The sequence below is a fragment of the Hypanus sabinus genome, chromosome 14, assembly GCF_030144855.1.
Source record: "Hypanus sabinus isolate sHypSab1 chromosome 14, sHypSab1.hap1, whole genome shotgun sequence".
Classification (NCBI taxonomy): Eukaryota; Metazoa; Chordata; class Chondrichthyes; order Myliobatiformes; family Dasyatidae; genus Hypanus; species Hypanus sabinus.
In genome coordinates, this window is record NC_082719.1 from 42587055 (window position 1) to 42612018 (window position 24964).

General features: G+C 45.8%; 1 protein-coding gene across 7 annotated transcripts in view; it reads left to right on the forward strand.

Annotated features, from left to right (window-relative positions):
* Positions 1 to 24964, forward strand: part of LOC132404679 (NACHT and WD repeat domain-containing protein 2) — a 148663-nt gene that overhangs the window by 79374 nt on the left and 44325 nt on the right. For 5 of the 7 annotated variants that reach the window (XM_059989016.1, XM_059989018.1, XM_059989019.1 and 2 more), the window contains exons 3-4: positions 21898 to 22028; positions 24717 to 24833. In XM_059989016.1, coding sequence (XP_059844999.1) covers positions 21898 to 22028; positions 24717 to 24833 — 248 coding nt within the window. Of the gene's footprint in view, positions 1 to 12363; positions 12482 to 21897; positions 22029 to 24716; positions 24834 to 24964 lie in introns of those variants that run through there. The other 2 variants (XM_059989022.1, XM_059989021.1) reach the window with 2 other exon arrangements.

Sequence of the window (24964 nt, forward strand, 5' to 3'; positions counted from 1 at the left end):
ACGGTCTCACCTGATCCAGATCCTGGTGTACTGACACACCTGATCCTGATCCTGGTGTACTGTCTCACCTGATCCTGATCCTGGTGTACTGACACACCTGATCCTGATCCTGGTGTACTGACACACCTGATCCTGAACCTGGGGTACCGACACACCTGATCCTGATCCTGGTGTACTGTCTCACCTGATCCTGATCCTGGTGTACTGACACACCTGATCCTGATCCTGGTGTACTGACACACCTGATCCTGATACTGGTGTACTGACACACCTGATCCTGATCCTGGTGTACTGACACACCTACTCCTGATCCTGGTGTACTGTCTCACCTGATCCTGATCCTGGTGTACTGACACACCTGATCCTGATCCTGGTGTACTGTCTCACCTGATCCTGAACCTGGGGTACCGACACACCTGATCCTGATCCTGGTGTACTGACACACCTGATCCTGAACCTGGGGTACCGACACACCTGATCCTGATCCTGGTGTACTGTCTCACCTGATCCTGATCCTGGTGTACTGTCTCACCTGATCCTGATCCTGGTGTACTGACACACCTGATCCTGATCCTGGTGTACTGTCTCACCTGATCCTGATCCTGGTGTACTGTCTCACCTGATCCTGATCCTGGTGTACTGACACACCTGATCCTGATCCTGGTGTACCGACACACCTGATCCTGATCCTGGTGTACTGTCTCACCTGATCCTGGTGTACTGACACACCTGATCCTGATCCTGGTGTACTGTCTCACCTGATCCTGATCCTGGTGTACAGTCTCACCTGATCCAGATCCTGGTGTACTGTCTCACCTGATCCAGATCCTGGTGTACTGACACACCTGATCCTGAACCTGGGGTACTGACACACCTGATCCTGATCCTGGTGTACTGACACACCTGATCCTGATCCTGGTGTACTGACACACCTGATCCTGATCCTGGTGAACTGTCTCTCCTGATCCTGATCCTGGTGTACTGACACACCTGATCCTGATCCTGGTGTACTGTCTCACCTGATCCTGATCCTGGTGTACAGTCTCACCTGATCCAGATCCTGGTGTACTGACACACCTGATCCTGATCCTGGTGTACTGTTCCACCTGATCCTGATCCTGGTGTACTGACACACCTGATCCTGATCCTGGTGTACTGACACACCTGCACTTGATCCTGGTGTACAGTCTCACCTGATCCAGATCCTGGTGTACTGACACACCTGATCCTGATCCTGGTGTACTGACACACCTGATCCTGATCCTGGTGTACTGTTCCACCTGATCCTGATCCTGGTGTGCTGTCTCACATGATCCTGATCCTGGTGTACGGTCTCACCTGATCCTGATCCTGGTGTACTGACACACCTGATCCTGATCCTGGTGTACTGACACACCTGATCCTGATCCTGGTGTACTGACACACCTGATCCTGATCCTGGTGTACTGACACACCTGATCCTGATCCTGGTGTACTGGCTCACCTGATCCTGATCCTGGTGTACTGACACACCTGATCCTGATCCTGGTGTACTGTCTCACCTGATCCTGATCCTGGTGTACTGTCTCACCTGATCCTGATCCTGGTGTACTGACACACCTACTCCTGATCCTGGTGTACTGTCTCACCTGATCCTGATCCTGGTGTACTGACACACCTACTCCTGATCCTGGTGTACTGACACACCTGATCCTGATCCTGGTGTACTGTCTCACCTGATCCTGATCCTGGTGTACAGTCTCACCTGATCCTGATCCTGGTGTACTGACACACCTGATCCTGATCCTGGTGTACTGTCTCACCTGATCCTGATCCTGGTGTACTGACACACCTACTCCTGATCCTGGTGTACGGTCTCACCTGATCCTGATCCTGGTGTACTGACACACCTGATCCTGATCCTGGTGTACAGACACACCTGATCCTGATCCTGGTGTACTCTCTCAACTGCTCCTGATCCTGGTGTACTGACACACCTGATCCTGATCCTGGTGTACAGACACACCTGATCCTGATCCTGGTGTACGGTCTCACCTGATCCAGATCCTGGTGTACTGACACACCTGATCCTGATCCTGGTGTACTGTCTCACCTGATCCTGATCCAGGTGTACGGTCTCACCTGATCCTGATCCTGGTGTACTGACACACCTGATCCTGATCCTGGTGTACTGTCTCACCTGATCCTGATCCTGGTGTACGGTCTCACCTGATCCTGATCCTGGTGTGATATCTCACCTGATCCTGATCCTGGTGTACTGACACACCTGATCCTGATCCTGGTGTACTGTCTCACCTGATCCTGATCCTGGTGTACTGACACACCTGATCCTGATCCTGGTGTACTGTCTCACCTGATCCTGATCCTGGTGTACTGTCTCACCTGATCCTGATGCACTGACACACCTGATCCTGATCCTGGTGTACTGACACACCTGATCCAGATCCTGGTGTACTGTCTCACCTGATCCTGATCCTGGTGTACTGTCTCACATGATCCTGATCCTGGTGTACTGTCCCACCTGATCCTGATGCACTGACACACCTGATCCTGATCCTGGTGCACTGTCACACCTGATCCTGATGCACTGACACACTTGATCCTGATCCTGGTGTACGGTCTCACCTGATCCTGATCCTGGTGTACGGTCTCACCTGATCCTGATCCTGGTGTGCTGTCTCACCTGATCCTGATCCTGGTGCACTGTCTCACCTGATCCTGATCCTGGTGCACTGACACACTTGATCCTGATCCTGGTGTACTGACACACCTGATCCTGATCCTGGTGCACTGTCTCACCTGATCCTGATGCACTGACACACTTGATCCTGATCCTGGTGTACTGTCTCACCTGATCCTGATCCTGGTGCACCTACACACCTGATCCTGATGCACTGACACACTTGATCCTGATCCTGGTGTACTGTCTCACCTGATCCTGATCCTGGTGTACTGACACATCTGATCCTGATCCTGGTGTACGGTCTCACCTGATCCTGATCCTGGTGTACGGTCTCACCTGATCCTGATCCTGGTGTGCTGTCTCACCTGATCCTGATCCTGGTGCACTGTCTCACCTGATCCTGATCCTGGTGCACTGACACACTTGATCCTGATCCTGGTGTACTGACACACCTGATCCTGATCCTGGTGTACTGACACACCTGATCCTGATACTGGTCTACTGTCTCACCTGATCCTGATCCTGGTGTACTGACACACCTGATCCTGATACTGTTATACTGTCTCACCTGATCCTGATCCTGGTGTACTGACACACCTGATCCTGATACTGGTGTACTGACACACCTGATCCTGATCCTGGTCTACTGTCTCACCTGATCCTGATCCTGGTGTACTGTCTCACCTGATCCTGATCCTGGTCTACTGTCTCACCTGATCCTGATCCTGGTGTACTGACACACCTGATCCTGATCCTGGTGTACTGACACACCTGATCCTGATCCTGGTGTACTGACACACCTACTCCTGATCCTGGTGTACTGACACACCTGATCCAGATCCTGGTGTACTGTCTCACCTGATCCTGATCCTGGTGTACTGACACACCTACTCCTGATCCTGGTGTACTGACATACCTGATCCTGATCCTGGTGTACTGACACACCTGATCCTGATCCTGGTGTACGGTCTCACCTGATCCTGATCCTGGTGTACTGACACATCTGATCCTGATCCTGGTGTACGGTCTCACCTGATCCTGATCCTGGTGTACTGACACACCTACTCCTGATCCTGGTGTACTGACATACCTGATCCTGATCCTGGTGTACTGACACACCTACTCCTGATCCTGGTGTACTGACACACCTGATCCAGATCCTGGTGTACTTTCTCACCTGATCCTGATCCTGGTGTACTGACACACCTACTCCTGATCCTGGTGTACTGACATACCTGATCCTGATCCTGGTGTACTGACACACCTACTCCTGATCCTGGTGTACTGACACACCTGATCCTGGTGTACTGTCTCACCTGATCCTGATACTGGTGTACTGTCTCATCTGATCCTGATCCTGGTGTACTGACACAACTGATCCTGATCCTGGTGTACTGACACACCTGATCCTGATCCTGGTGTACTGACACACCTACTCCTGATCCTGGTGTACTGACACACCTGATCCTGGTGTACTGTCTCACCTGATCCTGATACTGGTGTACTGTCTCACCTGATCCTGATCCTGGTGTGATGTCTCACCTGATCCTGATCCTGGTGTACTGACACACCTGATCCTGATCCTGGTGTACTGTCTCACCTGATCCTGATCCTGGTGTACTGACACACCTGATCCTGATCCTGGTGTACTGTCTCACCTGATCCTGATCCTGGTGTACTGTCTCACCTGATCCTGATGCACTGACACACCTGATCCTGATCCTGGTGTACTGTCTCACCTGATCCTGATCCTGGTGTACTGACACACCTGATCCTGATCCTGGTGTACTGACACACCTGATCCTGATCCTGGTGTACTGACACACCTGATCCTGATCCTGGTGTACTGACACACCTGATCCTGATCCTGGTGTACTGTCTCACCTGATCCTGATCCTGGTGTACTGTCTCACCTGATCCTGATCCTGGTGTACTGTCTCACATGATCCTGATCCTGGTGTACTGTCCCACCTGATCCTGATGCACTGACACACCTGATCCTGATCCTGGTGTACTGTCTCACCTGATCCTGATCCTGGTGTACTGTCTCACATGATCCAGATCCTGGTGTACTGTCTCACCTGATCCTGATCCTGGTGTACTGTCTCACATGATCCTGATCCTGGTGTACTGTCCCACCTGATCCTGATGCACTGACACACCTGATCCTGATCCTGGTGCACTGTCACACCTGATCCTGATGCACTGACACACTTGATCCTGATCCTGGTGTACGGTCTCACCTGATCCTGATCCTGGTGTACGGTCTCACCTGATCCTGATCCTGGTGTACTGACACACCTGATCCTGATCCTGGTGTGCTGTCTCACCTGATCCTGATCCTGGTGCACTGTCTCACCTGATCCTGATCCTGGTGCACTGACACACTTGATCCTGATCCTGGTGTACTGACACACCTGATCCTGATCCTGGTGCACTGTCTCACCTGATCCTGATGCACTGACACACTTGATCCTGATCCTGGTGTACTGTCTCACCTGATCCTGATCCTGGTGCACCTACACACCTGATCCTGATGCACTGACACACTTGATCCTGATCCTGGTGTACTGTCTCACCTGATCCTGATCCTGGTGTACTGACACATCTGATCCTGATCCTGGTGTACGGTCTCACCTGATCCTGATCCTGGTGTACGGTCTCACCTGATCCTGATCCTGGTGTGCTGTCTCACCTGATCCTGATCCTGGTGCACTGTCTCACCTGATCCTGATCCTGGTGCACTGACACACTTGATCCTGATCCTGGTGTACTGACACACCTGATCCTGATCCTGGTGTACTGACACACCTGATCCTGATACTGTTATACTGTCTCACCTGATCCTGATCCTGGTGTACTGACACACCTGATCCTGATACTGGTGTACTGACACACCTGATCCTGATCCTGGTCTACTGTCTCACCTGATCCTAATCCTGGTGTACTGTCTCACCTGATCCTGATCCTGGTCTACTGTCTCACCTGATCCTGATCCTGGTGTACTGACACACCTGATCCTGATCCTGGTGTACTGACACACCTACTCCTGATCCTGGTGTACTGACACACCTGATCCAGATCCTGGTGTACTGTCTCACCTGATCCTGATCCTGGTGTACTGACACACCTACTCCTGATCCTGGTGTACTGACATACCTGATCCTGATCCTGGTGTACTGACACACCTGATCCTGATCCTGGTGTACTGACACACCTACTCCTGATCCTGGTGTACTGACACACCTGATCCTGGTGTACTGTCTCACCTGATCCTGATACTGGTGTACTGTCTCATCTGATCCTGATCCTGGTGTACTGACACAACTGATCCTGATCCTGGTGTACGGTCTCTCCTGATCCTGATCCTGGTGTACTGTCTCACCTGATCCTGATCCTGGTGTACTGACACACCTGATCCTGGTGTACTGTCTCACCTGATCCTGATCCTGGTGTACTGTCTCACCTGATCCTGATCCTGGTGTACTGACACACCTGATCCTGATCCTGGTGTACTGTCTCACCTGATCCTGATCCTGGTGTACTGTCCCACCTGATACTGATCCTGGTGCACTGTCTCACCTGATCCTGATCCTGGTGTACTGACACACCTGATCCTGATCCTGGTGTACTGACACACCTGATCCTGATCCTGGTGTACGGTCTCACCTGCTTCAGATCCTGGTGTACTGACACACCTGATCCTGATCCTGGTGTACAGACACACCTGATCCTGATCCTGGTGTACTGACACACCTGCTCCTGATCCTGGTGAACTGTCTCTCCTGATCCTGATCCTGGTTTACTGACACACCTGATCCTGATCCTGGTGTACGGTCTCACCTGCTCCTGATCCTGGTGTACTGACACACCTGATCCTGATCCTGGTGTACTGACACACCTAAACCTGATCCTGGTGTACTGACACACCTGATCCTGATCCTGGTGTACTGACACACCTGATCCTGATCCTGGTGAACTGTCTCTCCTGATCCTGATCCTGGTGTACTGACACACCTGATCCTGATCCTGGTGCACTGTCTCACCTGATCCTGATGTACTGACACACCTGATCCTGATCCTGGTGTACTGTCTCACCTGATCCTGATCCTGGTGTACTGACACATCTGATCCTGATCCTGGTGTACGGTCTCACCTGATCCTGATCCTGGTGTACGGTCTCACCTGATCCTGATCCTGGTGTGCTGTCTCACCTGATCCTGATCCTGGTGCACTGTCTCACCTGATCCTGATCCTGGTGCACTGACACACTTGATCCTGATCCTGGTGTACTGACACACCTGATCCTGATCCTGGTGTACTGACACACCTGATCCTGATACTGGTCTACTGTCTCACCTGATCCTGATCCTGGTGTACTGACACACCTGATCCTGATACTGTTATACTGTCTCACCTGATCCTGATCCTGGTGTACTGACACACCTGATCCTGATACTGGTGTACTGACACACCTGATCCTGATCCTGGTCTACTGTCTCACCTGATCCTGATCCTGGTGTACTGTCTCACCTGATCCTGATCCTGGTCTACTGTCTCACCTGATCCTGATCCTGGTGTACTGACACACCTGATCCTGATCCTGGTGTACTGACACACCTGATCCTGATCCTGGTGTACTGACACACCTACTCCTGATCCTGGTGTACTGACACACCTGATCCAGATCCTGGTGTACTGTCTCACCTGATCCTGATCCTGGTGTACTGACACACCTACTCCTGATCCTGGTGTACTGACATACCTGATCCTGATCCTGGTGTACTGACACACCTGATCCTGATCCTGGTGTACGGTCTCACCTGATCCTGATCCTGGTGTACTGACACATCTGATCCTGATCCTGGTGTACGGTCTCACCTGATCCTGATCCTGGTGTACTGACACACCTACTCCTGATCCTGGTGTACTGACATACCTGATCCTGATCCTGGTGTACTGACACACCTACTCCTGATCCTGGTGTACTGACACACCTGATCCAGATCCTGGTGTACTGTCTCACCTGATCCTGATCCTGGTGTACTGACACACCTACTCCTGATCCTGGTGTACTGACACACCTACTCCTGATCCTGGTGTACTGACACACCTGATCCAGATCCTGGTGTACTGTCTCACCTGATCCTGATCCTGGTGTACTGTCTCATCTGATCCTGATCCTGGTGTACTGACACAACTGATCCTGATCCTGGTGTACTGACACACCTACTCCTGATCCTGGTGTACTGACACACCTGATCCTGGTGTACTGTCTCACCTGATCCTGATACTGGTGTACTGTCTCATCTGATCCTGATCCTGGTGTACTGACACAACTGATCCTGATCCTGGTGTACTGACACACCTACTCCTGATCCTGGTGTACTGACACACCTGATCCTGGTGTACTGTCTCACCTGATCCTGATACTGGTGTACTGTCTCACCTGATCCTGATCCTGGTGTGATGTCTCACCTGATCCTGATCCTGGTGTACTGACACACCTGATCCTGATCCTGGTGTACTGTCTCACCTGATCCTGATCCTGGTGTACTGACACACCTGATCCTGATCCTGGTGTACTGTCTCACCTGATCCTGATCCTGGTGTACTGTCTCACCTGATCCTGATGCACTGACACACCTGATCCTGATCCTGGTGTACTGACACACCTGATCCTGATCCTGGTGTACTGACACACCTGATCCTGATCCTGGTGTACTGACACACCTGATCCTGATCCTGGTGTACTGACACACCTGATCCTGATCCTGGTGTACTGTCTCACCTGATCCTGATCCTGGTGTACTGTCTCACCTGATCCTGATCCTGGTGTACTGTCTCACATGATCCTGATCCTGGTGTACTGTCCCACCTGATCCTGATGCACTGACACACCTGATCCTGATCCTGGTGTACTGTCTCACCTGATCCTGATCCTGGTGTACTGTCTCACATGATCCAGATCCTGGTGTACTGTCTCACCTGATCCTGATCCTGGTGTACTGTCTCACATGATCCTGATCCTGGTGTACTGTCCCACCTGATCCTGATGCACTGACACACCTGATCCTGATCCTGGTGCACTGTCACACCTGATCCTGATGCACTGACACACTTGATCCTGATCCTGGTGTACGGTCTCACCTGATCCTGATCCTGGTGTACGGTCTCACCTGATCCTGATCCTGGTGTGCTGTCTCACCTGATCCTGATCCTGGTGCACTGTCTCACCTGATCCTGATCCTGGTGCACTGACACACTTGATCCTGATCCTGGTGTACTGACACACCTGATCCTGATCCTGGTGCACTGTCTCACCTGATCCTGATGCACTGACACACTTGATCCTGATCCTGGTGTACTGTCTCACCTGATCCTGATCCTGGTGCACCTACACACCTGATCCTGATGCACTGACACACTTGATCCTGATCCTGGTGTACTGTCTCACCTGATCCTGATCCTGGTGTACTGACACATCTGATCCTGATCCTGGTGTACGGTCTCACCTGATCCTGATCCTGGTGTACGGTCTCACCTGATCCTGATCCTGGTGTGCTGTCTCACCTGATCCTGATCCTGGTGCACTGTCTCACCTGATCCTGATCCTGGTGCACTGACACACTTGATCCTGATCCTGGTGTACTGACACACCTGATCCTGATCCTGGTGTACTGACACACCTGATCCTGATACTGTTATACTGTCTCACCTGATCCTGATCCTGGTGTACTGACACACCTGATCCTGATACTGGTGTACTGACACACCTGATCCTGATCCTGGTCTACTGTCTCACCTGATCCTGATCCTGGTGTACTGTCTCACCTGATCCTGATCCTGGTCTACTGTCTCACCTGATCCTGATCCTGGTGTACTGACACACCTGATCCTGATCCTGGTGTACTGACACACCTACTCCTGATCCTGGTGTACTGACACACCTGATCCAGATCCTGGTGTACTGTCTCACCTGATCCTGATCCTGGTGTACTGACACACCTACTCCTGATCCTGGTGTACTGACATACCTGATCCTGATCCTGGTGTACTGACACACCTGATCCTGATCCTGGTGTACTGACACACCTACTCCTGATCCTGGTGTACTGACACACCTGATCCTGGTGTACTGTCTCACCTGATCCTGATACTGGTGTACTGTCTCATCTGATCCTGATCCTGGTGTACTGACACAACTGATCCTGATCCTGGTGTACGGTCTCTCCTGATCCTGATCCTGGTGTACTGTCTCACCTGATCCTGATCCTGGTGTACTGACACACCTGATCCTGGTGTACTGTCTCACCTGATCCTGATCCTGGTGTACTGTCTCACCTGATCCTGATCCTGGTGTACTGACACACCTGATCCTGATCCTGGTGTACTGTCTCACCTGATCCTGATCCTGGTGTACTGTCCCACCTGATACTGATCCTGGTGCACTGTCTCACCTGATCCTGATCCTGGTGTACTGACACACCTGATCCTGATCCTGGTGTACTGACACACCTGATCCTGATCCTGGTGTACGGTCTCACCTGCTTCAGATCCTGGTGTACTGACACACCTGATCCTGATACTGGTGTACAGACACACCTGATCCTGATCCTGGTGTACTGACACACCTGCTCCTGATCCTGGTGAACTGTCTCTCCTGATCCTGATCCTGGTTTACTGACACACCTGATCCTGATCCTGGTGTACGGTCTCACCTGCTCCTGATCCTGGTGTACTGACACACCTGATCCTGATCCTGGTGTACTGACACACCTGATCCTGATCCTGGTGTACTGACACACCTGATCCTGATCCTGGTGTACTGACACACCTGATCCTGATCCTGGTGAACTGTCTCTCCTGATCCTGATCCTGGTGTACTGACACACCTGATCCTGATCCTGGTGTACTGTCTCACCTGATCCTGATCCTAGTGTACTGTCTCACCTGATCCTGATCCTGGTGTACTGACACACCTGATCCTGATCCTGGTGTACTGACCCACCTGCTCCTGATCCTGGTGTACTGACACACCTGATCCTGATCCTGGTGTACTGACCCACCTGCTCCTGATCCTGGTGTACTGACACACCTGATCCTGATCCTGGTGTACTGACACAACTGATCCTGATCCTGGTGTACTGACCCACCTGCTCCTGATCCTGGTGTACTGACACACCTGATCCTGATCCTGGTGTACTGACACACCTGATCCTGATCGTGGTGTACTGACACACCTGCTCCTGATCCTGGTGTACTGTCTCACCTGATCCTGATCCTGGTGTACTGTCTCACCTGATCCTGATCCTGGTGTACTGTCTCACCTGATCCTGATCCTGGTGTACTGACACATCTGATCCTGATCCTGGTGTACAGTCTCTCCTGATCCTGATCCTGGTGTACGGTCTCACCTGATCCTGATCCTGGTGTACTGACACACCTGATCCTGATCCTGGTGTACTGACACATCTGATCCTGATCCTGGTGTACAGTCTCTCCTGATCCTGATCCTGGTGTACTGTCTCACCTGATCCTGATCCTGGTGTACTGACACACCTGATCCTGATCCTGGTGTACTGACACACCTGATCCTGATCCTGGTGTACTGTCTCACCTGATCCTGATCCTGGTGTACTGACACACCTGATCCTGATCCTGGTGTACTGACACACCTGATCCTGATCCTGGTGTACGGTCTCACCTGATCCTGATCCTGGTGTACTGACACACCTGATCCTGATCCTGGTGTACTGACACACCTACTCCTGATCCTGGTGTACTGACACACCTGATCCAGATCCTGGTGTACTGTCTCACCTGATCCAGATCCTGGTGTACTGTCTCACCTGATCCTGATCCTGGTGTACTGTCTCACCTGATCCAGATCCTGGTGTACTGTCTCACCTGATCCTGATCCTGGTGTACTGACACACCTGATCCTGATCCTGGTGTACGGTCTCACCTGATCCTGATCCTGGTGTACTGACACACCTGATCCTGATCCTGGTGTACTGACACACCTACTCCTGATCCTGGTGTACTGTCTCACCTGCTCCTGATCCTGGTGTACTGTCTCACCTGATCCAGATCCTGGTGTACTGTCTCACCTGATCCTGATCCTGGTGTACTGACACACCTGATCCTGATCCTGGTGTACGGTCTCTCCTGATCCTGATCCTGGTGTACTGTCTCACCTGATCCTGATCCTGGTGTACTGTCTCACCTGATCCTGATCCTGGTGTACTGTCTCACCCTGCTCATAATTCTGTAGTTTGAACGAAATAGCATAACAAGCTAGGGTTAAAATACTGTGGCACTCCCCCTAGGAACACCAACGTTTCGGATCACTGAATTACTCTGTACTCTTAGTTCTGACATGTTCTGTAGTAATCTCAGCCAATTAATATTTAGCCTGGACTATTATAGTGATAAGGACTACAGGGGAATAACGAGAATGGAATATCAAGTACAAATCTTACTAATCCAGAAGATATGTCACTCTTCATTCAACACTTTGTGTAGTTACTTGTTAAAATTTCACCATTAATATTTATTTTCTTGTGACATTTTAAATAATGAATTTCTACAGTTAGACACTTGACTTTGGGTGCCCCTGATGGGCTTGTCTGGAATGCTGATCATTCTCAAAATGAGACTTCAATTTACACCATGCAGTAAGGCAGTCTTATCTGGCGTGTTGTGAAGACAGAGTAAGTGCTCTTAAAGGGGAAGGCTTGCTAAGAGGAATATTTCGGCAGCCGTGAATGCGAGAAATTATGTTTTGCAACGACGGTAAGGAGCAGCATGTTAAAAACTGTTAGTATTAGCACATCGAAGTGTTGGAGAAAGAAAGATGTCAGAAGCAGATGGGGTTAAAGTGAGGATGAAATGCTGAACTTGAGAACAGAATGGTGGGAAGAAGGTTGTGGATATATAAAGAATGCTAAGAGCATTGAGAGGCATCAGAAGAGGAAAGGATCATCATGCATGGAATGCCTAATTAATTTAATTGAATAGTGAATAGCTTCTTGAAACTGTGGGGAGTAAATCTGTATTGGCTTTGTGCCAAGGAAGGAGAGGAAAATAGTCTGAGCAAATCTTGATCATGTAACTGAACATTTGTGCAGGACAGACTGAGTTTTATTGCTCTTACTTGCAATTGTTGTTGAACAAATTGAAGAGGACAAACACGTGGATAGACACTGAAGGATCCTAAATGGAAAAGTTCAGGAGCAATTGAGCTGCTCCTCAACATTCTTTTCAGATGGATCACCTTCAGCAAATCTTCATGCATTATTTGAATGAGGAAGCTTCCAGAATTTACTTTAAATTTGGGTCATTGCTTTTATACATTCAGAAGTATTTTGTGCACGTATTTGAAACAGCTCCAATGCCATATTCAAGTTTGCTGATGGCACCACTGCCGTAGACCGATTCAAGGGTGGTAGCAAATCACATTTAGGAGGAAGATCGAAAATCTGGCTGAGTGGTGCCAGAACAACAACCTCTTCCCCATTGTCAGCAAGACCAAGGAGCTGATTTTTGACTTCAGGAGAAAGAGACCAGAGGCTGATATCAGGAGTCCTCAACAGGGGATCAGAGCTGGAGAAGGTCAACAATTTTAAATTCATCAGTGTTATCATTTCAGAGGACCTGGCCTGGCCTGGCACATAAGTGCATTATGAAGGAAGCACAATAGTGCCTCTACCTACTCAGGGGTTTGCAAAGATTCAGCATGACATCTAAAACTTCAACAAATTTCTATTGATATGCGATGGAGTATATTGATTGGCTGCGCCATAGCCTGGTATGGAAACACCAATGCCCTTGAATGTAAAATCCTACAAAAGGTAATAGATATGGCCCAGTCCATCGCATGTAAGGCCCTCCACACCACTGAGCCCATCTACACAGAGCATTGTCACAGGAAAGCAGCATCCATCATCAGGAATGCCACCATCCAGACCATGCTCTCTTCTCACTGCTACCATCAGAAAGAAGGTACAGGAGCCTCAGGACTCACACCACCAGTCTCAGGAACAGTTATCGCACCTCAACCATTAGGCCCTAGAACCAAAGGGGATAACTTCACTCAACTTCACTTGTGCCATCATTGAAATGTTCCCACAACATATGGACTCACTTTCAAGGACTCTTCTTCTCATGTTCTTGATATTTATTATTATTACTATTATTATTTCTTCTTTATTTTTGTACTTAAACAGTTTGTTGTCTTTTGCGCACTGGGTGTACACCCGGTCTTTCATTGATTCTATTATGGCTGCTGAATTTGTGTCAGCAAGACAGTGAACCCCAGGTACAAACACACTAGAGGAACTCAGGCCCAGTAATATCATTAAGATCCCCATAGTGCTTTCCCCTTACATTCCTTCTTCACCTCTCCTGCCTATCCCCTCCCCCACCCCTTGATCTTTCCTCTGATTGGTTTTCCACCCTTCCTCCCCACCTTCTTTATAGGGCCCCTGCCCCCTCCTTCTTCAGTCCTGACGAAGGGTCTCAGCCCGAAACGTTGACTGCTCATTCCAATGGATGCTGCCCGACCTGCTGAGTTCCTCCAGTGTGTTGTACGTGTTGATTTGACCACAGCATCTGCAGTGGACTTTGTGTTTAATGAATCCCAGGGTTGTATATGGTGACATATATGTACTTTGAGAATAAATTTACCTTCAACTTTGAAAACCAGATATACAATCAGAGCTTCTATAGTAGAATTTCAGAAGAACAGGCTTGCTCATACAAATTGTTAATGCTTGCTCTTATCTACAAGGTAATCACGATAATCACATTGTCAAGTTTGCCGATGGCAGACAGTGGTGGGGCTCATTGCCAACAACAATGAGATGGCCTACAGAAATAAGGTGGGAGAGCACAAAGCCTGGTGCCAAGCAAATAATTTTCTTCTCAACACCAGTAAGACAAAGGAGATGGTTATCACTTCAGGGGAACCCCTACCACTCACACCCCTCTTTACACTGGAAGCACAACAGTAAAACCTGTGAGCCGCTTCAAACTCCTGGGACTGCTGCTATTCAGCAGACGGGAAGACTCTACAACAGGTAGTGAGAACTACCCAGTGCATGATCGGCACCAGCCTACCTGCCATCAAGGACATATATACAGAAAGGTGCTGGAAGAGGGCCAGTAACATCATTAGGGTTCCCGCCCACAGCTCATGGACTGTTTGGCCCGTTCCCATCATGAGGAGGCTACAGAACCTCGATGCCTGGACCCTCAGAGTCATAAACAGTTACTTTCCCCAAGCTGATGGACAATTACACTCACTAACCCACCCACCCCAAACCACCACTTTATCATCTGTCAGCCACTTTATGCATAGACACTCCTGTGCCTAGTGTCACTTGAAGGACAGACAATCAATCTATGTACAAAAGTTATCTCGTGTATTTATATTTATTGTGTATTTATTATTGCATTATTTACCTTATTGTCTTTTGTGCAGAATTGGATCTGGAGTAACAACTATTTGTTCTCCTTTACACTTGTGGACTGGAAATGGCATTAAACGATCTTGAATCTTGAATATTGTGAGCAGCCAATAGAATAAGTTCAATCATAAATATTTACACTCAGTGGCCACTTCATTAGGTACCTCTTGTACCTAGTAAAGTGGCCACTGAGTGTGCGTTCATGGTCTTCTGATGCTGTAGCCCATCCACTTCAAGGTTAGACGTGCTGTGAATTCAGAGATGCTCTTCTGCACACCAGTGGTTATGTGAGTGACTGTCATCTTCCTGTCAGCTTGAACCAGTCTGACCGTTCTCCTCTGACCTCCCTCATTAACAAGCTGTTTTCACCCACAGAACTGCTGCTCATTGGATTTTTTTTTTTTTTTGCTTGTTTCTTGCAGCATTCTATGTAAAATCAAGAGACTGATGAGTAGGAAACTCCCAGATCAGCATTTTCTGAGGCACTCAAATGACCACATCTGACATGGTCAAAGTTAGTTAGATCACCTATTTTCTCCATTTTGACATGTTGTTTGAACAACAGCTGAATCTCTTGACCATGTCTGGATGTTCTTATGCATTGAGTTGCTGTCACATGATTGACTGATTAGATATTTGCATTAACGTGCTGTTGTAAAGAGGTATGTAATAAAGTGAGTGTACTGAGTGTATAACAATTTACAAAATGTCTATTATACATAAAGAAAGGCAAGTTTCACAGCACTTTCACTGAAGGAATACTAATCAGTAGGTCAAAATGTCCTGTCCTGTCATAAATATTGGATGATAAGAAGCTGGCAATGAGAGCAAAGATTGTATTGAATTTAGCAGTATGAACAATGTTGTGATCACAAATATACAAGAAGATCAATTTACGATTATCAGCAAAACACCAATCCTAAAGCAAAAAGTCTGCAGACACCAGATATCTGAAATATAAATAGAAAATGCTGAAATTACTGAGTGGGTCCGATAGCATCGGCAGAGAGTGAAAAAATTAATGTTATAGGTCAAAGACACTTTATCAGAATTCATATGAGAGATTATTGACCGTGAGTACTTTCAGAATTTTCTGCTTTTAGATGCAACCGGTTCTTTCAACTCATTGTGTGCAAAATGGATTTAATATTTTTTTACATTTTTGTAGCACGCTGTGAAAGTAGTCTAAGAGTAGATTGATTGAATGTGTCAGCCACCAATTGAAGGAAACTAAAGTCAATGGCATGAAGAGCAAAACCTCACACAAAGAAAGGTAGTTGTGATTGTCAGAGGTCAGTAACTGCAGGAGTGCCACTGGGCAGTCTTAGTCCCAACTGCCATCAGCTGCTTCATCAAAGACCTTCCAAGGAAATGTCAGATTTAGGATGGCATATTGATTATTGCACAGTGTTCATATCTATTCACTACACCTCACAAAAGGAAACAGACTAGGCATGCATGTAGCAAGACTGACTAAAAATTCTCACTTAAGTTTATAAGTATTCATGCCACTCAAGTGGCAAATATTGAACATCTCCAATAAGAGGGCTTAATTACCTACATGACATTTACTAGCATTCCATTCATGAGTTTCCTGCTATCAGACTCTGGGACAATTAATGACCAGAAAGTCCACTGGACTGATCACATAAGTACTATGGTTCAAATAACAGCTGAGAGTCTCAGTATCCCACGATGAATTATTCACCTCCAGACGCCCTAAATTATGTTCAGCATCTCACAAGCTCTAGTCAGGAGTATATTAGAAAACCCTCTCCACCTCTCCTCATGTACAGTTCCAACAGTTCTCAGGAAACTCAGCACCATGATTAATTGGCATCTCATTCTTCCTTTTCTAATGCTCCGTTGGTCTTAAGAACTCTAGGAGACTTGGCAAGGAAGGATCTTTCTACTAGTGGGAGAACCTCAGAACCTGTACACCTGCTTGCCAATGCAAACATCTAATCAGCCACTCATGTGGCAGCAGCTCAATGCATAAAAGCATGCAGACATGACCAAGAGGTTCAGCTGGTGTCCAGACCAAATATCAGAAAGAATATCACCTAGGTGACCTTGACCATGAAATGATTGTTGGTGCCAGACAAGATGGTTTCAGTATCACAGAAACTGCTTATCTCTGTGATTTTCATGCACAACAGTGTCAAGAGTTTGCAGAGAGTGGTGCGAAGAATAGCATATCCAGTGAGTGGCAGTTTTATGGTGAAAATGCCTTTTTAATGAGAGAGGTTGGATTAGTTAAGCTGACAGGAAGTCGAGAATAACTCACATAACCGCATGTTACAACAGAGTTGTGCAGAAGAGCATCACTGACGGCACAACACGTCGAACCCTGCAGTTGAATGGCTACAGCAGCAGGATATCACCCCTTGTTTCCCTCTTGTATCTAATAAAGTGGCTACTGAGTGTAGTTGCCATATTTAAGATTAGAGTGCATGAGAGGCGGAAAGATCTCCGGAATCATTTGCTCTGAAGGGCTGTGGAGTGCCAGATCATTCAGCACCAGATCATTCATCATTTAAAGGAGATTAATTTTTCAAAAATTAGGGAATTGAGGGCTGTGGGAAAGTGGCACAAAAGAGAAGAAATAAATGCTAATTTGTTTGTATTAGTGGTAGCTGAAATACTCAGAACATATTGAGGAATAATTTTATGAATTTTATCACAGTTCAGCCATGATCATATTGAATGGCAGGACCATACTGAGGGACTGAGTGGCCTCTACCTGCTCCTGTTCTGTATATTGTATTCTGACAGCATCTCCTAAACCTAGAACATTTCCTAGCTAGGGTGACAAGTACAAAAGGTGCATGGGAACACCAGCACCAATTTGCTCTCCAAGTCACACAACATCTGACATGAAACATATTGCCATTCTTTCACTGCCAGTGCTAAAGCTCTTAATGCTGTAGCTTCTTCACACAAGAACATCAGCAGTTGAAGAAGGTGGCCATATTGGACGGGCAACAAATGCTGACCTTTCTCATGGAGCTCAGATATGAATACATTCTTCCATTGCCTCTGTTTTGAAAACTGAGATTTCCATTACATTTCAGTTCATTAACTTAAAGTAAGTGTTGTAACTGAAACTGGGAAAGCCTGGACAAGAGATCAGCAAGAATAAGAGTAGGTCATTCGCATGCAGTCTGTAACTTCCTCCTCATTTGTAACCAGAATGCTAAATAAATGTTGACTTCTCAGCTTTTTTGGATGTATCACAATGAACACGTGTTAAATGAAATGAAATACAAAGGCATAAAAATATATATGTAAGTTACCAAAATCAGCAAATATTGTGAAAAGGAGGAATAATAGGTTCACGGATTGTTGAGAAATCTGATGGAGGGGAAGAAGCTGTTCTGGAATGAATGAGATTGAGTTTTCATGATCCTGTACCTCCTCCTTGATGGTAGTAATGAGAAGAGAGCTTGTCACAGATGATGATGATAAGACCATAAGATATAGGAACAGAAGTAGGCCATTCAGCCCATTGAATCTGCTCCACCATTCAATCATGGCTGATCCAATTCATCCAGTCATCCCCACTCCCCTGCCTTCTCCCCATACCCTTTGATGCCCTGGCTTATCAAGAAGCTATCTATCTCTGCCTTAAATGCACCCAATGACTTGGCTTCCACAGCCACTTGCGGCAACAAATTCCACAGATTTACCACCATCTGACTAAAGTAATTTATCTGCATTTCTGTTCTAAATGGATGTCCTTCAATCCTGTCCTAGATTCCCTTACCATTGGAAATAACTTTGTCATATCTAATCTGTTCAGGCCTTTTAACATTCAGAACGTTTCTATGCAATCCCCCCTCATTCTCCTGAACTTCAGGGCACACAGCCCAAGAGCTGCCAGACATTCCTCACACGGTAACCCTTTCATTCCTAGAATCATTCTTGTGAATCTTATCTGAACCCTCTCCAATGTCAGTATATATCCTTTCTAAAATAAGGAGCTCAAAACAGCACACAATACGCCAAGTGTGCTATCATGATCTTTAATGATGGATACCGACTTACTGAGCACCTCTATTGGAGATGTCCTGAATGGTTGTGAGTCTTGTGCCAATGATGGACTTGGCTGAGCCTATAACCCTCTACAGCTTTTTGTGATCCTGTGCATTGGAGCTTCCATTCGAGGGTGTGATAAAAGAAGTCAGAATGCTCCCCAACATACCTCTATAGAAATTTATAAGAGCCTTTGGTGACCTGCCAAATCTCCTCACATTCCTAACAAAGTAGAGCCATTGGTATACCATCTTCTTGAATGCATCAATGTGTTGGTCCCAGGACTGATCCTCGAAGATCTTGACTCCCAGGACCCTGAATCTGTTCACCCTTTCCACCATTGACCCCTTAATGAATACTGGTGTGTGTTCTCCCAAATTCCTTTTCCTGAAGTCCACAATCAGTTCTTTGGTCTTCCTTACTTAAGTGTGAGGTTGATGCAGCAACACCACTCAACTCTCTGATCTAACTCACTCCTGTACCCCTCTGAGGCATCTGAGATTCTGCCAAAAACAGTGCTATCATTGGCAAATTTCATTGACGTCAGCACCAGGAGCACATGCCTGGTTATACACTTGCATTTTTTTAACCCTCAGATCCACTGAACTAGTCAATCTGAGTTATAATAGTGTATAATTGATGGCTGCAACACAGGTCATTAAGTAACAGTCATTCACAATTGTAAAGATAATACACTGTGGTTCATCTGCAAAATTGGTGCCAGTTCTGATATCTGTGGATGCATAGTCAAACACAAAAATATTAACAGGTGTTGTTAAGAAATATCCTACTCCTCTTCTGTGTTATCTATTGTGCTAATGGAAGCAATGGTTACACTAGGGACCTACCTTTCCATTGCCATGCCCAGTCAGACCTCATGTTGGGTCAGATGTCACTGGAAATACAAAGTACGTGAATCAGAAAACAAAGGGTGACTATACAGTACTGTGCCAAAGTCTTGGTGTGTGTGTGTATATATATATTGCTAGGATGCCTAAGACATTTGCACAGTACTACATATTGGTTAAGATAGGAAGGTGGTTGGGAACAGAACTAAGAGTACTTTGTATTAGATCAGTAGTATTAAGTGTGATTTTGTAACTGGAAAGACATAATACAGTATTGTGCAAAAGTCTTAGACACCCTAGTTTTATATATATACCTAGTCCTGTAAGTATTTTTTTAAAATAATTTATGTAAATTTTAAGAGCAAACACGAGGAAATCTGCAGATGCTGGAATTTCAAACAACAACACACACAAAATGCTGGTGGAACGCAGCAGGCCAGGCAGCATCTATAGGGAGAAGTGCTGTCGACGTTTCGGGCTGAGACCCTTCGTCAGGACTAACCGAAAGGAAAGATGGTAAAAGATTTGATAGTAGTGGGGGGAGGGGGAAATGCGCATTTCAAATCTCTTACTATCTTTCCTTTCAGTTAGTCCTGACGAAGGGTCTCGGCCCGAAACGTCGACAGTGCTTGTCCCTATAGATGCTGCCTGGCCTGCTGTGTTCCACCAGCATTTTGTGTGTGTTATGTAAATGTTAGTTGTTTTTAAATGTCTCAAAAATGATTAAAGCTTTGAGAACTTTGACAGAAGGCAAGGCTGCGCTCACATCTTTGTCACCCATCAAAGCCCGTCAGGAGCATTCCAGAGGGGAGACCTCTACACTGTGCTTCCCATTGCTATGACCTGGGTGTAAAGGGCCAACGTCGGTCTGACTTTGATATTCAGATTAGGTAAATGCAAGGGCATCTGAACAGTGAGCCAACTTCAGGTAGGTTCAGCTAATAAAAAACAGGGCATTTTACTTCTTGCCCAACTTTTACTGAGTATTCTTCGACCTGATTGGTGACTTAGCCTACCTGATGATATCAGTTGCTGGGGCATCAGATCCCCAAGAGGTGGTGTGTGGGAACAAATGACAATAGAAAGAGGGAAAACCATGCCATTGTTTGTGGGTTTCATGGTGAATTGTATATATTGTCGCTTCACTGCTGACTGAAACAAGATGCATTCCCTTAGAGAGTCTTACTTGCTAATAAAAGTATAACTTGTCTCTAGCAGGGTGACAAGATTCTAGTCAGAGAATGATAAAGAATAGGAATGTAATGGGCTGGTCTATGGAACAATTGATCAGTGGTGCTGTAGCTTCAAAAATAGTGAAAACTTGTCAGATCATTTTCTAGCATCAAAACAAACAACAATTTTTTGACGAATAGGGAGAAGTTATGGAAACGTTATGAAGATTGTATCTGTGTTGGTCTTAGGCAAAGTAATTTTGGAAGCTGTGACAAATAAAGTCTATGAAAGGACTCAAGGCTTAGATGTAGAAGTTTATTCAAATGCACTTGCAAAAGTGAGGACATTTGAAATACTGTATGTGCCTGGTCTAAGTTAAAAATGTTTGTCAACCACATAGGTTGATGGAATATTTTCAAAAGTGACAAAATCAACATAGAAATTATAAATGCTACCAACTGTGTTTAAAATACTGAAACAAAATTCTGTAATGATTGTTTTTTTCTGATGTGTCTTTTCTGACCTCTATCTTTGAAAGTACAAGGCACACAACTTTTCAGTAGATGATTTTTTTACTAATCATTAAATATGAGTGGTTCTTACTGTTTTCCAGAAAAAGCTGCATGTTTCCCTGGCCACAATATGTTTTTGTCCATGAAAAGAAACCGTCTTTCCATTTTGACAGGTGGAAATAACTTGTGGTGCTTTGATGCATGTCTCCTCACAGACACAGAAGCAGAAAGGAAGTCACTGAAGGAGCATGTGTACCCTAAACTGCGGGAATTCTGCAGGGAAAACTATGGACTTGAATTCCAGGTAATGGAGAGAACATTCACACCTGGGCAGGATGAATGATGAGCAAATGCTTAGAAATTGTTGGGAGTGTGAGCTGAACAGTTGTCCTGTACATTTATACTGCAATTCCCTCTGTGTTACAACAGCAGCGACATTTCATTGACTGTGAAGTGTTGTGACATATCCTGAGATCATCACTGCCATATTATTTTGATCTTTCTCTTTGTGGCAATGTGCATACAGGTGTCTGTTAGGTGGCTTAGCTGCCCAGATTGTTCTTCCTAAAGGGGTAAACAAACTCCTACCCTCATATAAAGCTTGTTTTTTTCTCTTTCAATGCTTTTATAGATGTTGCAGTCATGTATGAGGCAGAATACAATCAACAATATCATCAATTACAAAGTATTTGAAAGGAAAAAGCAGCATACATTTTCAATCCTTATCACGCCGATGACAACTAAACAATACTTTTCATCAAGCAATTGTTACAGTAAATAAATTCATGTTTATTTTGGAATGTATTTTGCCTCCACAGTAATATCTGGTCATGTAAGTGTTTGTCTTCAGGTGCTGGGTAGTGACATAATCACAGCAAAATGGCCTACTGATTTCATTTGATTGAAGTCAATGAAAAAAAAATGTGTTTAATAATGCTTCTGATGAAAGTTTTTTTTTCAATTACTGGATTTTTGAGATATTATCTGTATATTATCTAAATCTTTCCATCACATTTTATATTTGTGCTCTGCCTAATTGTAAACTGCTAATTGCCTTGTCCAGTACTAAGCCTGAGGCAAAATGAAAGACTTTGTTCTGCCACTGAGATAATCCAGACTGAAAGCAGTTGGTTCCTGGGCTCCTATTAGCTTGAAGAATCTCCTTAAACCATTGCAGCCGATAGCATCCTTGCAAGAAAGTTTGGAGCTTTTGCCTATACAGGGAGCCAGAACGAAACAGCTTCTTTTTAATTTCATCTGTTAAAGTGCATCGGCATGGAAAAGCAAATTGGGCATCAGTGTGGAAAACAATTTTCATCACAGTATGTTCACTTATTAAACTCATACTGTCATTAAATGTGCACTTGTATAATGATGTGTGAAGTAGGGTTTAAATTTCACAGTAGCTTGGGCACATTGAACTGCAGCACCACGTACTACATTCAGTTCACTAAATAATTGCACTACTGTTTTTTAGTACTGCTGATTCCAAGTGTTAGATACAGTTCTCCAGCTGGTTTTAAGATTCTTAAGTGGCCATTTTGGAGGATCAGTATTGTCATTAGAAAGGGAGAAGGACCATTGGGAGTGAATTGAAGTGTGCAATCATATTTCCTTCTGCCATCAGAAGCTCTATACCCACTTCAATTAATCTTCACCATGTTCACCACTTCCGTTAGCCTCCTGTCAGTTGATACAACACAAGATATTTAAACAAAATACAAGATTGTGAGATATTAATATTTCCTCAGGTTTACCAGATTCATCTAGCTTCACCTTTAATGCCACAGAGCATGAATATTAGTCATAGATTTCTTGCATTTCTGACCTTTTGCACAATTGGAACACCTTTGTGTTATTCTCCTCTGCTAGCAACAATCACACTAAACTAACTTTCTGTCTGAATTATTGGGACTGTACTAACGGATGCAAACATCAGCAACTGAAGCTCTTCTCCGCCAGCTTATCAGTTATCACTTCCTGCTTGGTACCCAGCATCTTGAGTTGTGGTAAGAATTGTAATTTAAACATCTCAAAGGATTTATTTCAATTACTAACTTGGAGATTTTGGAGACTGGTGCAAATATTGTCAAGAAGCTTTTAAACTGCAGTGGGATATTTGAGGAAGATAGAAATTTTATTGAAAGAATATAACTGTGCAGGAGAGTTTGTTTTACTCATTCCTCAAAATTTGTTTCCTCGATTCATCCTGTTAATCTCACCCCTTGGTGTTTGTGTTTCTCTCACCAAGACATCCTCTGTGCTCTCAGAGAAGTTATTTGTTTGCACACTTGGAACTGACTTATGGCAGTTTTGATCAGACATTGCATCATCTGTTCTCTCTGTCAATCGTCATTATTTTGCCCTTTCCAACCATTTGCAGAATCAAGGGTGCCACGGTAGTGTAGTCATTAGTGGAATTCTAACTCAACGTAGGAGTTCGGAGTCCGTTGCCAGCATCCTCTGTAAGGAGTCTCCGTATGTCCTCCCAGTGGAATGCATGGGTTTTCCCTGAGGGCTCTGGCTTCCTCCCTTAGTCCAAAGAAGTACCAGGTTACCAGGTTGATTGGTCATTGTAAATTGTCCCCTGATTGGGTTTGTGTGGGGTTACTGGGCGTGTGGCTCAAAGGGCCGAAAGGGCCTCTTATCCATTGTATCGCTAAAGAAATAAATCAGACGCCCATAGACTTCTGTCAAGTCAAGTTGCTTTTTATCGTTATTTCGACCATAACTCCTGGTACAGTACACAGTAAAAACAAGACAACATTTTTCAGGACCATGGTGCTACATGAACAATATAAAAACTACACTGAACTACGTGGACCAACACAAAAAGTACTGGTTTTTGGTAAATTGGTTTATCAAATGGAAATTTCAGGGCCTCTGGTTACCCAGCACTTCATTTGCTACTGTTGCTTTCTCTATTGTTCATACACTTTATGCAAATAGCTATATATCATCGATGATTACTATTCATACTTCAAAATTGCAGGTAATAGATGTTTACTGGGGATTGGATTCAGAAGAATGGGATAAGCCAGAACTCCACAGAATTCGGATGAGGCTTTTAGAAGATTGCCTGAAAACCTCTGCTGGTCCATGTTTTGTTGTGGGTATATAACTATTTACATTTAATGCTCAAAGTTCTAAGTTTTGCTTCATAGCTTGAAGTTTTCAAATGATTGCATTTAATCCTCTCTCCCCAGACTATTATGCAACATTGCAATGCTTGAAGCATGT